Below are 14,400 nucleotides of genomic sequence, written 5' to 3' on the forward strand. Positions count from 1 at the left end.
TTTTACTAAAGTACAAGACCTGAGTACTTCTGCTTTCACTCAAGCACAAGATCTGAGTACTTCTACTTTTACTAAAGTACAAGACCTGAGTACTTCTACTTTTACTCAAGTACAATATCTGAGTACTTCTACTTTTACTCAAGTACAATATCTGCGTACTTCTACTTTTACTAAAGTACAAGACCTGAGTACTTCTGCTTTCACTCAAGCAAAAGATCTGAGTACTTCTACTTTTACTAAAGTACAAGACCTGAGTACTTCTACTTTTACTCAAGTACAAGATCTGAGTACTTCTACTTTTACTAAAGTACAATATCTGAGTACTTCTGCTTTCACTCAAGTACAAGATCTGAGTACTTCTACTTTTACTAAAGTACAAGATCTGAGTACTTCTGCTTTCACTCAAGTACAAGATCTGAGTACTTCTACTTTTACTAAAGTACAAGACCTGAGTACTTCTACTTTTACTAAAGCACAAGATCTGAGTACTTCTACTTTTACTCAAGTACAAGATCTGAGTCCTTCTACTTTTACTCAAGTACAAGATCTGAGTACTTCTACTTTTACTCAAGTACAAGATCTGAGTACTTCTACTTTTACTCAAGTACAAGATCTGAGTACTTCTACTTTTACTCAAGTTCAATATCTGAGTCCTTCTACTTTTACTCAAGTACAAGATCTGAGTACTTCTACTTTTACTCAAGTACAAGATCTGAGTACTTCTACTTTTACTCAAGTACAAGATCTGAGTCCTTCTACTTTTACTCAAGTACAAGATCTGAGTACTTCTACTTTTACTCAAGTACAAGATCTGAGTACTTCTACTTTTACTCAAGTACAAGATCTGAGTACTTCTACTTTTACTCAAGTACAAGATCTGAGTACTTCTACTTTTACTCAAGTACAAGATCTGAGTACTTCTACTTTTACTCAAGTACAAGATCTGAGTACTTCTACTTTTACTCAAGTACAAGATCTGAGTACTTCTACTTTTACTCAAGTACAAGATCTGAGTACTTCTACTTTTACTCAAGCACAAGATCTGAGTACTTCTACTTTTACTAAAGTACAAGATCTGAGTACTTCTACTTTTACTCAAGTACAATATCTGCGTACTTCTACTTTTACTAAAGTACAAGACCTGAGTACTTCTGCTTTCACTCAAGCACAAGATCTGAGTACTTCTACTTTTACTAAAGTACAAGACCTGAGTACTTCTACTTTTACTAAAGTACAATATCTGAGTACTTCTACTTTTACTCAAGTACAAGATCTGAGTACTTCTACTTTTACTCAAGTACAATATCTGAGTACTTCTACTTTTACTAAAGTACAAGACCTGAGTACTTCTACTTTTACTCAAGCACAAGATCTGAGTACTTCTACTTTTACTAAAGTACAATATCTGAGTACTTCTGCTTTCACTCAAGAACAAGATCTGAGTACTTCTACTTTTACTAAAGTACAAGATCTGAGTACTTCTGCTTTCACTCAAGTACAAGATCTGAGTACTTCTACTTTTACTAAAGTACAAGACCTGAGTACTTCTACTTTTACTAAAGCACAAGATCTGAGTACTTCTACTTTTACTAAAGTACAAGATCTGAGTACTTCTACTTCCCTCAAGCACAAGTTCCGAGTACTTGCCCCCCCCCCCCCCCCCCTTGATGATATCTCCCAGAGTTCTTGATATTTCTGGAACAAAGCAAAAACAATATCAATTATAAATAAAGCACATGAGATTTTTGTGTAAAAATATGAACGATATTTAAAAACAGAAGCTATATTCATACCTTAGTCACTGTTCATGTTCACAGGAGAGTAGAGGACAACTGAAATAAAAAACAGTTTTAGTTTATACTTTAAAATCAATGTTTCATGAGCTCGACCATGAAACATCTAGTTGATCAAATACTCTAATCTATAATCCTCTGATCAGATAATCCTGATCCAGAGTCACGTCTCCAAATGTCTGTGTTATTCAATTCATCCTGACACTCACCGGGTTCCTCCTGCTGGGAGATGGGCTTTTTCACACCGGCATGTTGAGCTGTGAGGAAACCAGAAGCTCGCATCAGAGGAGAGGCGGCTGCTTTGCTTATATCATTATATTTTGCATTTCAAATGAGCTTCATGTTTATCCAGGAAAGGAGAGGACAACACCAGCAACCAGAGGCTAGCTGAGAACATGCTATGAGAGCAAATCAAGCCAGAGGTACCGCCTCACTTTTATGCACAGATTGCACCATATTCGTCTAAAATGTCATAACTTCATAATTATATCCAATTAGACATTTGTGTGAAGCTATCATATATAACGTATGACTTCTTGAGTTAGTGGTAAAAACGTATTTTGTGATTCAAACGGACCTTTAACCCCAAACATAATTTACTCCTTGAGTCTTGATTCCACTACAGCCCGCAGCCCGGTTTAAGAGAGCTGTGACGTCAGCGGCCCGTCTTTGGTTGCGTTTCCACTTGGCCTAGTACCGGCCGGCGGGTCCTAATTCACAGTTTTTCTGGCCTCATAAAATCGTGGGTCTAGGGCCAGAGACAACGAGGCTGAGTCGGGCTGAGTTTGCTAAACTAGAGAGAGAATCGCTGGCAAGGGGGCTACAACTACAACAAGATGGACATATCTGACCGTGATTTAATTGTAATACACGTTTCAAAATGATGCCGAAGTAACAACATACTGATACCGGTTAGTAAAAACCATGAATTAATGTTTGACAAGTCTGCAGACAGACGGCAGGGGAAAAACCTTTTAAAATGCGTGTTTTCTAAATGGAGATTGGCTAAGCTAACGCAGTATATGCTCCGACCGGCCACACTCACAACAACGGCCTACAGACATAAATAAAGCAGCGACTGTATTCACCATGACACAGGCAGTCTGTGGTGTGTACTTGTTTAACTTTTGTCTAGTTTCTGAACAGATATGAGGAGCTGTGAGCTCTGAGTGCTAACAGCTAACGGCTGTGTTGTTTTTCTGGGGTTCTCATTGAAGATGACGTCACGGCTCCGCCTACACTGCGTTACTATAGATACTACCCCAGTTCCTAAACTGTAATGGAAATGCGCCATAAAGTGAGCCAGTCCTAACGAGGCCTAGCCATACCGAGCGAGGCAGAGCGAGGCCGTGTAGTGGAAATGCGCCAGTGGACGTTAATGCTGTACCTCATTCACAAGAAAAGACCCAAAGGTCCCCATCCTCAGATTTGGTTTGTGCTGACGGAATACAAATCAGCATAATGTCATTTGTGGTACAGCTTCTTTTTGGTATTATATCTCTTAGATCCACAGGTTAAAGAGTCACTTTAAAGCTCCCATGTCATGCTTTTCCGGTTATTACCCGTCCCCTTGTGTGTTATGAAGGTTTTTATGCATGTAAACGGTGTGCAGAGTCAAAACCCTCAAAGTACACCCTGTAGCGAGTAAAACTCTAACACAGAAAATACCTCCCCAAAACGCCTCGTTGGAGATACGTCACTGCCCATTTGAGTCTTCCATTTAGTTCCGGGTACCGCCTGATGTCATGCGGTACCCGAAACGAAATGGACCAATCCCGAAGAGCTATGGCCACACCAGCAGCGGCGTGTTCCTCCTCCAGAGGTTCGAAGAACCGGCATTTCACAGACGAAAGCTTCCAAAACATTGCCCAGTTTGAGGCCGGATATGCACAGCTTGTTTGGACCGTTTGGAGCAGGGGAAGATCTGGGTATACAACCTGTAAGTTTGCATTGTTATTTGTGTATTTATCAAACAAGACTGTTTAAATGTGTAAACTGTGTTGGACTGCTAAGCCATTGACACAGTGCTAACTGTGCTAACTAAGTTGCTAGAGTTTCCATATATCAACTCTAATATCAGCAGATGGCCTTGCATACATGTATCTCATAGCAGGAGAATGTCTGCATTCACACACACGGAATACTCATACAGTATACTGTACTGTGATTTACCGTACATTGTGACCGTACATATACTGCATGTAGCTAACGAGGCTAGCTGTATGCTAGCGCAAAACAATGTATTCATGCAAGTTACATTGTATGGTAGCAGAATACCCGTATACGATTGCAATTATAAACACGTTATTGCTAGCCTAATATGAACCACTAGCTTTTGTTCATAGTAGTTTTATTACACTGCATTATAGTTGCCTTTCCTCCAAGCTAACGTTCATATCGTGTTAGCTACCAAGGTAAACAAAGCTAGGTTAGCATATTAGCAGGCAAGCTGTTCATTACACAACTACTACTAACGAATCTAAAACAACTAAGTTTCTCTAATATTTTGTGATTTGCATTTGATTTCGTCCAGCCAGATCCTGGCGGACAATCCATGACGTGCTAAAAGGCACTTCTACTACTACTGAGGCGTCGTGCTAAAAGGCACCGCACCGGCTGTGCGCAGGCAAGAGGAGGAGGAATGGATGATATACCGTGTGTATATATGTATATTTATGTTCATTTTGTACATTTCTAAAAATAAAGTTTAATGGAAATACTTAGTAGGCCTATCCTTTCTTCCCTGAATTCATATATAGCAAACCATGATTTGATTTCTCATCAAACAGTAGTAGTTTATAACGGGTAAAAATAACTTACTCTTTGTTATGAGCGGCTCGTAGGCCACAAAGACAAGAAGACATACACGAGTTTACAAAACCACGGCACATTTATTGTGGTAAATGGAGAGATAGGTGGTTGAGAGGATCGCAGAGTTAGTCTTCCTGCAGCCGCTTTGGAGAGAGACTGGGGCCGTAGTGTCCGGAGGTGTCCGTGATCGTGCTGATTAGCCTCTTCAGCTCCATCCCATCGTAAGACAAAGGCCCTGGGGCCGTCACACTCTTCTATAACAACAGTTAAAAATATATATGTATATAAAATATACGGCTGTGCCGACGCCATGATAAGACTGATGTTACGCTGAGAGCAGCCGGGAAAAGCACTGTTAGACATGGGCGCAGCCTCTCTGGTGGTTGACTAATCAGAACGAGTGGCCGAGCTGACCAATCGGAGCACACTAGGCTCACAGGGAGGGGGGGGCAAGAGCTCCAACGAGTCGTTTAGTGGAGAAAGTGAATACTGCTGAATACACATGCTTGACAGAGATGCTGTATGCGAAACCAATGTGAGTTTGGAAAATTGCACAGTATAAATCTATTTTAGTATACCTCAACAATGTAATTATGATCAGTGGAAATGGCCATGACATGGGCCCTTTAAAATGCGTGTTTTCTAAATGGAGATTGGCTAAGCTAACGCAGTATATGCTCCGACCGTCCACACTCACAACAACGGCCTATACAGACATAAATAAAGCAGCGACTGTATTCACCATGACACAGGCAGTCTGTGGTTTGTACTTGTTTAACTTTTGTCTAGTTTCTGAACAGATATGAGGAGCTGTGAGCTCTGAGTGCTAACAGCTAACGGCTGTGTTGTTTTTCTGGGGTTCTCATTGAAGATGACGTCACGGCTCCGCCTACACTGCGTTACTATAGATACTACCCCAGTTCCTAAACTGTAATGGAAATGCGCCATAAAGTGAGCCAGTCCTAACGAGGCCTAGCCATACCGAGCGAGGCCGAGCGAGGCCGTGTAGTGGAAATGCGCCAGTGGACGTTAATGCTGAACCTCATTCACAAGAAAAGACCCAAAGTATAAGGTCCCCATCCTCAGATTTGGTTTGTGCCGACGGAATACAAATCAGCATAATGTCATTTGTGGTACAGCTTCTTTTTGGTATTATATCTCTTAGATCCACAGGCTAAAGAGTCACTTTAATAACTTCCGTTAGACTCACATGAAGAGGCGTCGTTCAGAGTAGAGTAAACCAGCTGGAGCTCGACGCTGCCCCCTACAGGACGGTCCGAGTCCTGCAGGCGGTGATTCTCCACTTTGGATAAAACACAAGAAAACTAAAATATGTATATCTTTCCTTTATGGAGTGGTGCAGGGATGTGTTATTTCTGTGTTGGTCCCTGAAGGCAGCATCTCCCTGGTCCAAAGGGATTTTCGATTATTGCAGAAAATAATCTCAACGTTTATGATACTTACACGTCGAGGATAATAAACGTGATAATCTCCACATTTTAACACCACTTTATGATTTATGTCGTAGAACAAAGAGTAAACATTTCTTCAGCTTGTGTTAACCACAGACCTGATTTCAGGATAACAACCAAAATCACATTCAGAAAACCATTGACCTCAAGACCAGGGGACGGGTAGGGGTAAATGCCAGTCATTTCCGGATTTTAGGACTTTCTGTAAATGTCTGAAAAATGTAGAGAATTGCGTACCTGTTTCAGCGTTTGCATAAATTGGGGATGCGGCGGCTCGAACTTAAGAAGAGGAGGAAGGAGGAAAAAATGAAGGGATTTTAGAATAATGGAACAGTTAGAAATTCAAGAGAAAGATTTGGTCAAATAGATTTTTTCTGATAATCTCCAACTTCTGATTATTTTCTGACTTTTCACAAAATTATGACTTTTTTCAGAAAAATCTCAAAATGATGACCCTTAAAAAAAAATAATCATTATTTTGTGAAAAGTCAGAAAATATCAAAATGTTGACTATTTTCTGAAAATTATGACTTTTTTCAAAAAATCGCAAAATTCAGTTTTTTTTTTTTAATATCTCAGAATTCTGAGTATTTTCAGAAAATCTCAAAATTCTGACTTGCTTCAAAAAATCTCAACATTCTGACTTTTCAGAAAATTCAGATTTTTTTAACTTTGAAAGTGGGGTTTGTGTTTCAGCGTACCTCTGTTCCTCCTGTAAGCGATGCATCCGGTTACCAGCAGCAGCAGCAGCACGATGAGGCCGCTCACACTCACAGATATGATGAGAGTTGTACTGTGTGCGGCTGGATGTCTCCGCTCTGCGGCCCCCAGCCGGCTCTCCGCCCTGCAGCTCAGCACCTCCTGCAGGTACGGCACCGAGCTGAGCAGCCGGGCAGGGCCTCTCTGCTGGTTCTTCACCTCCAGGTCCTGTATCGGGGTCCCGGAGGCCGACAGCCAGGTAACGTTGGGCAGCGGTTGGCCCTCCACCTCACACTGCAGCCTCCGGGGGGCGCCGTCTGAACCCGGTTCCACCACGGACATGTTCAGGATCTGGGGTTGAACTGCAGAAAGGAAAATTAATGAATTCCCTGTTATCGTAACGAGTAGAAAGGATGGACAAAGGTACCATAACTACACGATGCAATTCCTGGACAAATTGCGGTGTGAATGCTGTATGCTGAAAAGCTGAAATTTCATTGAATGATGGTTAATATTTTTGAAATTATGTGAGGATTAATAGCGCACATGTCCTAAATGACTAATGTAAAATGTGATGTAAAATGTGGGAGAAGAAGGCAATCAAAAAACGCGGCAGGATTTCAAAAATATGAAGAACATATTTTGCTTCTCAGCATTCACACCAAATAACATCCAATTAACGTAAGACATTCGCAGGTCGTAATGCAGCATGCAACATTTGATGACTGTCTTTCTATGCTGTGTGAAACAACATTATTGGTGTTCTTGTGATGGAAAGTTCTGAAGCAATTGGAAACAGGACTCAGAGAGACACGAGGAGAGATGGAGCTTTGATGGAAAACACTGGTGGTTTATTTGGAGCGTCGGCCGGAGAATTCACAAGAGATGTCGTGCGCCACGAGTTGACACAACGGATGCCAAACCAATTACGAAGATTCGTACCCCAGACCCAAGTATTTACGCCAACAGGCAGGAACAGGGAGACAAAACACTCTGTGAGGTCATTACAAACTGATAGACTGGGTCAAAGGTGTGGGCCGAGGAAAATATTTCCCCAACAATTGTCATATTATTTAACACAACAAGTATTACTTAGGTCAGTGGATAATGTTATAATACATTGAGGTCAATCACTTCCATTTCAGTTTAGCACCGTGTATCGTCCTGGAAGTCTCAAGATCTGGTGGTGCTCTTGGCATTACGCTATAGGTGGTTCTGTACAAAATGAGGAACGTCACATATTCAGAATGTTGTCATTGATTTGGAACCAAAGTATGGGTTATGTTGTTGCCATGCTGGGATATCAGAAGCTCTGAATTGATCGCTCAGTCCTCACCTGTTACATAAAGCTGCGTCTCTTTCTGGAAATATTTCAGCAAACCCTCCAGCTCCACCCTGCAGAAGAATGTGCAGTTATCACTCAGTTGGACCCTTCTGATGAGGAGGGACAGCTCCCCCCGACGAAGGTCACCGTACGTAGAATATTTTAACTCAGACTCTGCACAGCCGTGTTTTCCCTCCATGGAGTTGTTTGTAACTGAGCAGGTGAAGAACGGGAGGGCTCTTGATTCTCTCGCGAGCCATTTCACGGTGATCTTCCCGGAGTAGTACTGCTGTCGGGGATGAGTGAAGGAGCAGGGGAGGACCACGTCTTCTCCTCTGGGGACAAAGACCACCGGAGACACCGCCATGTCCCAAGAGACCGAGAGAGACCCTGAAGAGGAAGATCACATCCAGATGAGTGGGTTTGTCATCGGTTCCCTCCCCAGGTTTAACAGAACGTTTATTTGGAGGGTGAGTACGGCCTAAACTCTTCCATTAAACTTCAGCTGCAGCTTCAGAGACGATGCAAATATAAAAACACAAATGTTCCAAAACACATGTGAATCCTTCCCAGGCATTCCTCACTCTGGCAGCTCTCTAAAATGCATGTGTGTATTTGTACTGTGTGTGTATTCAAAACATCTGTATAGATATGAACAAATGGACAACAGAGTTTAACCCCAGGGGGGTCAACAAAGGTTCATCTTTGCACGCCCAGTATGCGTTATGTTTGTTCCCCTATCTTCTCCTATAAGTCATGTGCACTTCTGAGAGCACTTCTGCATGATCATGAGTCCGCTCTTTCCAGCCAGCAGTTCACATTTTTAAGAAACATTTTCTGAGTTTGCCTTTTGTGTTCTGTTGGTAAAGCATGGACCCTCATCCTTAGAATAGTTATGTCATGTTCAGGTTAATGTAATATAACTCAGGTATTTGATCCGACAAAGATTTGAGTATTTATTTTGTTTCTTGTAAGTCTTCGAACTTTTTAGAAGTGGAGCGTCCTTTTAAACCTTTTTTGTGGAACCATTTGTGAGCGAAACATTAAAAGGAAGAAATACACCAACCTGTGATGATCCCCGACATAATCAAATAAAAGCTCTGCTGCTGCCACATCCTCACACACGACCAAAGAACACCTTCAAACTAAAACTGCAAAATCAGGAAGACTTGTGTAGTGTGTCAAATTGAAATAGCCACTTCCTGTTAGCATGAAAGAGGAAGTCCACAATAAAGACACCACTGTAACCCGGGTAGCGGTGGGCTTTGAATGCCACCTTCCCAGTACGAACACCTTTTCAGCCCTTATTTATAACATGAGGGTCCTTAAGCTGAATCCAGAGTTACTTTCCCTCTGCTAGAGATGAGAGCAATGCTACTTAACTTCCTGTGGGAACTACGGCTCCGCCCACTTTCCCATGAAAACTGGGCACCGTCTCTCAGCGGATGGATGTCCCAGTACTGTGATACGGCACCACGGTTTTTAGGGCTGCATTACAGTAAAGTGATGTCATTTCCTTTGCCCAAATTGCATAGTCCTATTGTTGGGAAAATAGTGAGCGTCCTCTTCCAATGTGAGTCACATGCTAACAAAGGTATCCCAACTGTAGCTGTGTACATGACAGGATGTGTGATTACCTAGAAGAGCATCAGGACTGTTTGAGGCATATGATAGCTATGTGATTAACATGATGATTCAGCCTCTATGGAGATAGACATATGACAAGCATGATCATTTCTGACGTGGAGCTAATCTGAAGTAAACATTGAATACTGCTTTCTATTCCTCCATCTTGTGACTGTGTAACTCCCTCTCTTGGATATCAGCATGTGAAGGACACTGTTCAGGAACTAGCTTGATGCTCTGTATGTGATGACTACTTCCATTCTGGAGAGGATCACAGATACATGGATCCTGAGATTGAAGCTCAAGCCGGGGACCAGGGAGAGTTCTCTAACACCTATTGTTAATCTACTAAAGGAAAACAACATTGGACATTTAAACTCAAATATGACATCCTTTTATAATAGATCATGACATCCAGTATATATCAATTGAATACCTAGATTGTTTATTTATTTGTTTGTTTGTTTATTCCACACATGGCAGTTCTTTTAAAACAAAACATGTACACCTTTTGTTGTAGCCCATAGTGGAAAGGAGAATACAATCTTATTTGACCTGCTCATACTTAAAAATGAAATAAAAAAGACAAAAGTAAAATAAACAGTGATGTTCTGTCAATCACAGATACTTACAGAAACATAAAACCAGAACACAATCAGAAGTCATCTTCATTGAATGTGTATCACAATGAAAGTGCATCGTGTCTCAAAATGAATGCGCTTCCTCAGTTAGTAAATGATGCGTGGCTTCCTTCCTTGTCTTTCCATCAAGCCACTAGACGCCTTAAACAGACAGTTCTAACTCCTTTCTTTCCTTTAAATGACTCACAGTTTGAAGAGTTGCTTGGCCTCCGATGGTCTAGATCAGGGGTGTCAAACTCAAGGCCCGGGGGCCAAATCCGGCCCGCGACCTAATTTTATGTGGCCCGCAAGAGCTTGCAAAGAATATAATATAAAATATAATTGGTGTAATTGTTGAATATTTACTTTCAATTATTTGCCCTAGACTTCTGCTTTCAGACGTAGTTATTTAGGAAGATATGACCAGAACTGATAATAATCCAATGCAGGGCCAACAATGTAATATAATACATTATTTAATATATATTATATATTTACATATGTATATTTATATATAATTAAAATGACAACCGGCCCTTTGAGTGCAACCATAATGCTGATGTGGCCTGGGATGAAATTGAGTTTGACACCCCTGGTCTAGATGATATTATGGGATGTGTTTGCTCAAAATAAAATAACAAACTTTTGCACATGCAACAAAGAAAATAGGCCTTTACAATAATCAAAAGAAATAAGCAAAACTCAAATAAAATAATAAACAACTTAGGTATTCTGTCTTTCTTGATAATGCTTATAACTTCATAACTTAAAAGGTACTTGTACTATTTGTATGTGTACGGGTAGTAGCCTACGTGTACGGTTAACAACTGTTCCTCGTCGGCGTCTCTCAAACAGGTTGCCCATCACTGTGGCTTTAGCGCAGGCGCCGTGGGAATTGTAGTCCTTTATAGTGCGTTGACTACAGACGTCACAATTAGGTGGCCTATCTTACAAAATCAAAATACTGGCTCTAACAATGTACATACCAGTACACCTCTGGGAGACACAGCAATGGATCCTGTCAACTGTCTGAATCTCAGTGGGTTTATAGAATGTGTGAGTGAGCCACACTCCTACACACACGTCAGTAGAGGCAGTCTTCCTGAGTGAAATGTAGTGTTTGCAGGTTTCAAACAATTCAATACATTCATTATAACCTCCCTAAAACCCTGCTGCCTTGGCCCCTCCCCTTATTACCTCATTTTTCTGCATGTGCATGCGCTGCTGTTTCCAAAAGTTAAAATACTTTCAGCTCAAATTAAAAGTGATTTCCCCTTTTGTCCGGCAGTGGCTCAGTCAGTAGGGGCTTGGACTGGGAGCTGTAGGGTCACCGGTTCAAGTCCCCGACCAGACCTTAGTATGGAGTGTGGAATGCTACTTGGAGAGGTCCCAGTTCACCTCCTGCCCTGCCGTGGGGCCCTTGAGCAAGGCACTGGACCGTGGGGGAAAACTCCAAATGAGACTTTAGTAAATACCATGTTTTCTTGAATGTGTCTGATGAGCAGCATACACTGAGACAAGCAAGCTAACTCTCTGAATTAAGTATATTCATAAATTACCCAGATCATTTCTTTCAATGTTGCTGTTGCTATTATTAAGTATAAAATATGTCAAGGATGCACAAGTAAAATCATTTAAAATCACACACACACACACACACACACACACACACACACACACACACACACACACACACACACACACACACACACACACACACACACACACACACACACACACACACACACACACACACACACACACACACACACACTGTTACGTTACGGCCCGGCTCTGGGGCTATAACATAAACCGGAGAGTCGAGACGAGGTTTGACAATATAACAATCGTTTATTTAATAGTAAACAAAATAAGCGAAACCAGCAACAGGTCCTCGAGGCACGGAGAGAGTGCCTAGAGGAGTAAGAGCGAGGGACACGAATCCGGTTGGGCTCTCCTCTTGTAGGCTTCTAACAGGTGCAGCTCATCAGACACTGGATCCTGCAATCACACACACACACACACACACACACACACACACACACACACACACACACACACACACACACACACACACACACACACACACACACACACACACACACACACACACACACACACACACACACACACACACACACACCACACACACACACACACACACACACACACAGCCGACAGCACCCCTCGTGGTGTGGAGGGGTCGTCACACTCCCCCCCCATAAAGAAAGGAGTTCCACTAGGAACCCAGGCTACCCAACAGGACCCTCTTCACATCACAGTGAACATCCGTTAACGCAACACATTTATTTGACTTGTCCCTTGACCCAGCACATAGAAAGGCCCGGAATGTTTCTCCAGAAACGGCAAACTAGCCCTTGGCACCAAAACCAGGACCTGACCTCCAGGACTAAACGAGCGCTCTCAGCCACACGCTCAAATAGGGAGAAGAAGGTATCTGGAAACATAAAGCTGCGTCTCTTTCTGGAAATATTGCAGCAAACCCTCCAGCTCCACCCTGCAGAAGAATGTGCCGCTATCACTCAGTTGGACCCTTCTGATGAGGAAGGACAGCTCCCCCCGACGAAGGTCACCGTACGTAGAATATTTTAACTCAGACTCTGCACAGCCGTGTTTTCCCTCCATGGAGTCGTTTGTAACTGAGCAGGTGAAGAACGGGAGGGCTCTTGATTCTCTCGCCAGCCATTTCACGGTGATCTTCCCGGAGTAGTGCTGCTGTCGGGGATGAGTGAAGGAGCAGGGGAGGACTAACCCTAACCCTAACCCTAACCCTAACCCTAACCCCTAACCCCTAACCCTAACCCTGCACTATATTCTGTTGCGTAGCTTTTTTTTTAACTCAGTTCATCGTCAACTCATTAACTTATGTCAACTATACACAAACTATTTCTAATTGGACCGAATAAAAGGAGAAATGCTCGTACCAGTGATGAACCCCCAGAGGATAAAGAAGGTCTGCTGCTGCCTCATCCTCAGGCTGAACCTCGAACGAGAAGAGAGAAAACCTTCAAACCTAAACAGCCAAATCAGGAAGTCGTGTGAAACTAAACGCTTCCTGTCAGTCTCAAGTGAGAAGTGGCCTAGAGCCAGTGGTGGCTGGTCATTAGGGGCAGGTACTTTCTGCTGACACTAGGTGACCCTAGTATCACCTAGTGTCAGCAGAAAGTAATTAAAATAATAATTCCAAAATTATGCAAAAAATATATGTCTTAAAATATATTTTAAGATCATGTTTAGTCGTCTGATTCGTCTCATTGCTGTTTTAGTCTGCGTTCTTCTGATTAGTGTCCCCAGTGTGCCTATTGAGCTGTGTAGCGATGTGGGGCAAGCTCCGATCTGCCCCTCTCTCTCTGCTGTAGAAATGAACGTGTACTGTGAAAACTACACTGCACATGCTCAGAGTCTTTTTGTATTCAATGTGTGCGGCAAAATAATTATCACAAGTGGGGTAAAGTGCTGGCAACCCCACCAAAACATCATCTCATGATTCAGAGCTGATGGCTGTAAGTACGTGTGCCGCGAAAAGTGTAGTTGTGAAGAGGAGACGAGAGAGAGCAGCGTATAGCGATTACAATCAGTAACACGGAAAGAAAATGAATGAAGCTGACCGTCTACTTCAGCTTTGGTAAGTTCATATCTTTAGTTGATCTTCTGTGTTTCGCCTGTAGGCCATTGCTCTGCTGGATCCATTGATATTGATACCTCGGTGATGAGTGTCTGTGTTTTCCTGATATTTACAGTCTATGGTGTTTTAATGCTGAAGCATTACGGTTGTTGTTATTGTTAAGAATTGCTTTGTGATGCTGCCCTTCACTGCATGTAGAAAGGTGCATTACAATGTGACATCCCCACGCTGTGCACGTGCTCACAGTGTTGCTCCGTGCTCTGCATTCACGGCCTCCGACAGTATGTCATTTGACACTCCCCTCCCCCCCCTCTCTCTATCACCCCCCCCCCCTCTCTCTATCACCCCCCCCCTCTCTATCACCCCCCCTCTCTCTATCACCCCCTCCCCCCTCTCTCTATCACCCCCT

General features: G+C 42.5%; 2 protein-coding genes across 4 annotated transcripts in view; one reads left to right on the forward strand and one right to left on the reverse strand.

Moving 5' to 3' along the window:
* Positions 1 to 1,660: 1,660 nt before the first annotated feature.
* On the reverse strand, positions 1,661 to 9,236 carry siglec15l (sialic acid binding Ig-like lectin 15, like). Of its 3 annotated transcripts, XM_034149540.1 has the most exons (8): positions 9,166 to 9,236; positions 8,112 to 8,489; positions 6,778 to 7,137; positions 6,314 to 6,355; positions 5,815 to 5,907; positions 2,003 to 2,050; positions 1,794 to 1,832; positions 1,661 to 1,695 (listed from the first exon to the last, which is right to left on the reverse strand). In XM_034149540.1, the coding sequence occupies exons 1-7, from the start codon at positions 9,212 to 9,214 to the stop codon at positions 1,795 to 1,797; spliced, it is 1,008 nt and encodes a 335-aa protein (XP_034005431.1). In that variant the 5' UTR covers positions 9,215 to 9,236; the 3' UTR covers positions 1,661 to 1,695; position 1,794. The 3 variants fall into 3 exon arrangements, with proteins under 3 accessions (XP_034005431.1, XP_034005433.1, XP_034005432.1); XM_034149542.1 differs by lacking the exons at positions 1,661 to 1,695; positions 1,794 to 1,832; positions 2,003 to 2,050 and adding an exon at positions 4,821 to 4,855; XM_034149541.1 differs by lacking the exons at positions 1,661 to 1,695; positions 1,794 to 1,832; positions 2,003 to 2,050 and adding an exon at positions 4,828 to 4,858.
* A 4,044-nt stretch (positions 9,237 to 13,280) lies between these two features.
* The window catches only part of LOC117497556 (sialic acid-binding Ig-like lectin 15), a 3,067-nt gene continuing 1,947 nt past the window's right edge, over positions 13,281 to 14,400 (forward strand). Inside the window, exon 1 of the mRNA XM_034149525.1 lies at positions 13,281 to 13,434. Within this exon, the coding sequence (XP_034005416.1) occupies positions 13,281 to 13,434 (154 nt within the window). The remainder of the gene's footprint in view (positions 13,435 to 14,400) is intronic.

Source organism: Trematomus bernacchii, unplaced genomic scaffold, assembly GCF_902827165.1.
Source record: "Trematomus bernacchii unplaced genomic scaffold, fTreBer1.1, whole genome shotgun sequence".
NCBI classification, from domain to species: domain Eukaryota; kingdom Metazoa; phylum Chordata; class Actinopteri; order Perciformes; family Nototheniidae; genus Trematomus; species Trematomus bernacchii.

Coding starts and splice junctions, on each gene's coding strand:
- siglec15l (XM_034149540.1), bottom strand. CDS start 9,214: ATGTGGCAGCAGCAGAGCTTTTATTTGATTATGTCGGGGATCATCACA. Junction 7,138..8,111: donor GACGCAGCTTTATGTAACAG/GTGAGGACTGAG, acceptor TCCTTTCTGCAG/TTCAACCCCAGATCCTGAAC. Junction 5,908..6,313: donor TTATGCAAACGCTGAAACAG/GTACGCAATTCT, acceptor TTTTATCCAAAG/TGGAGAATCACCGCCTGCAG.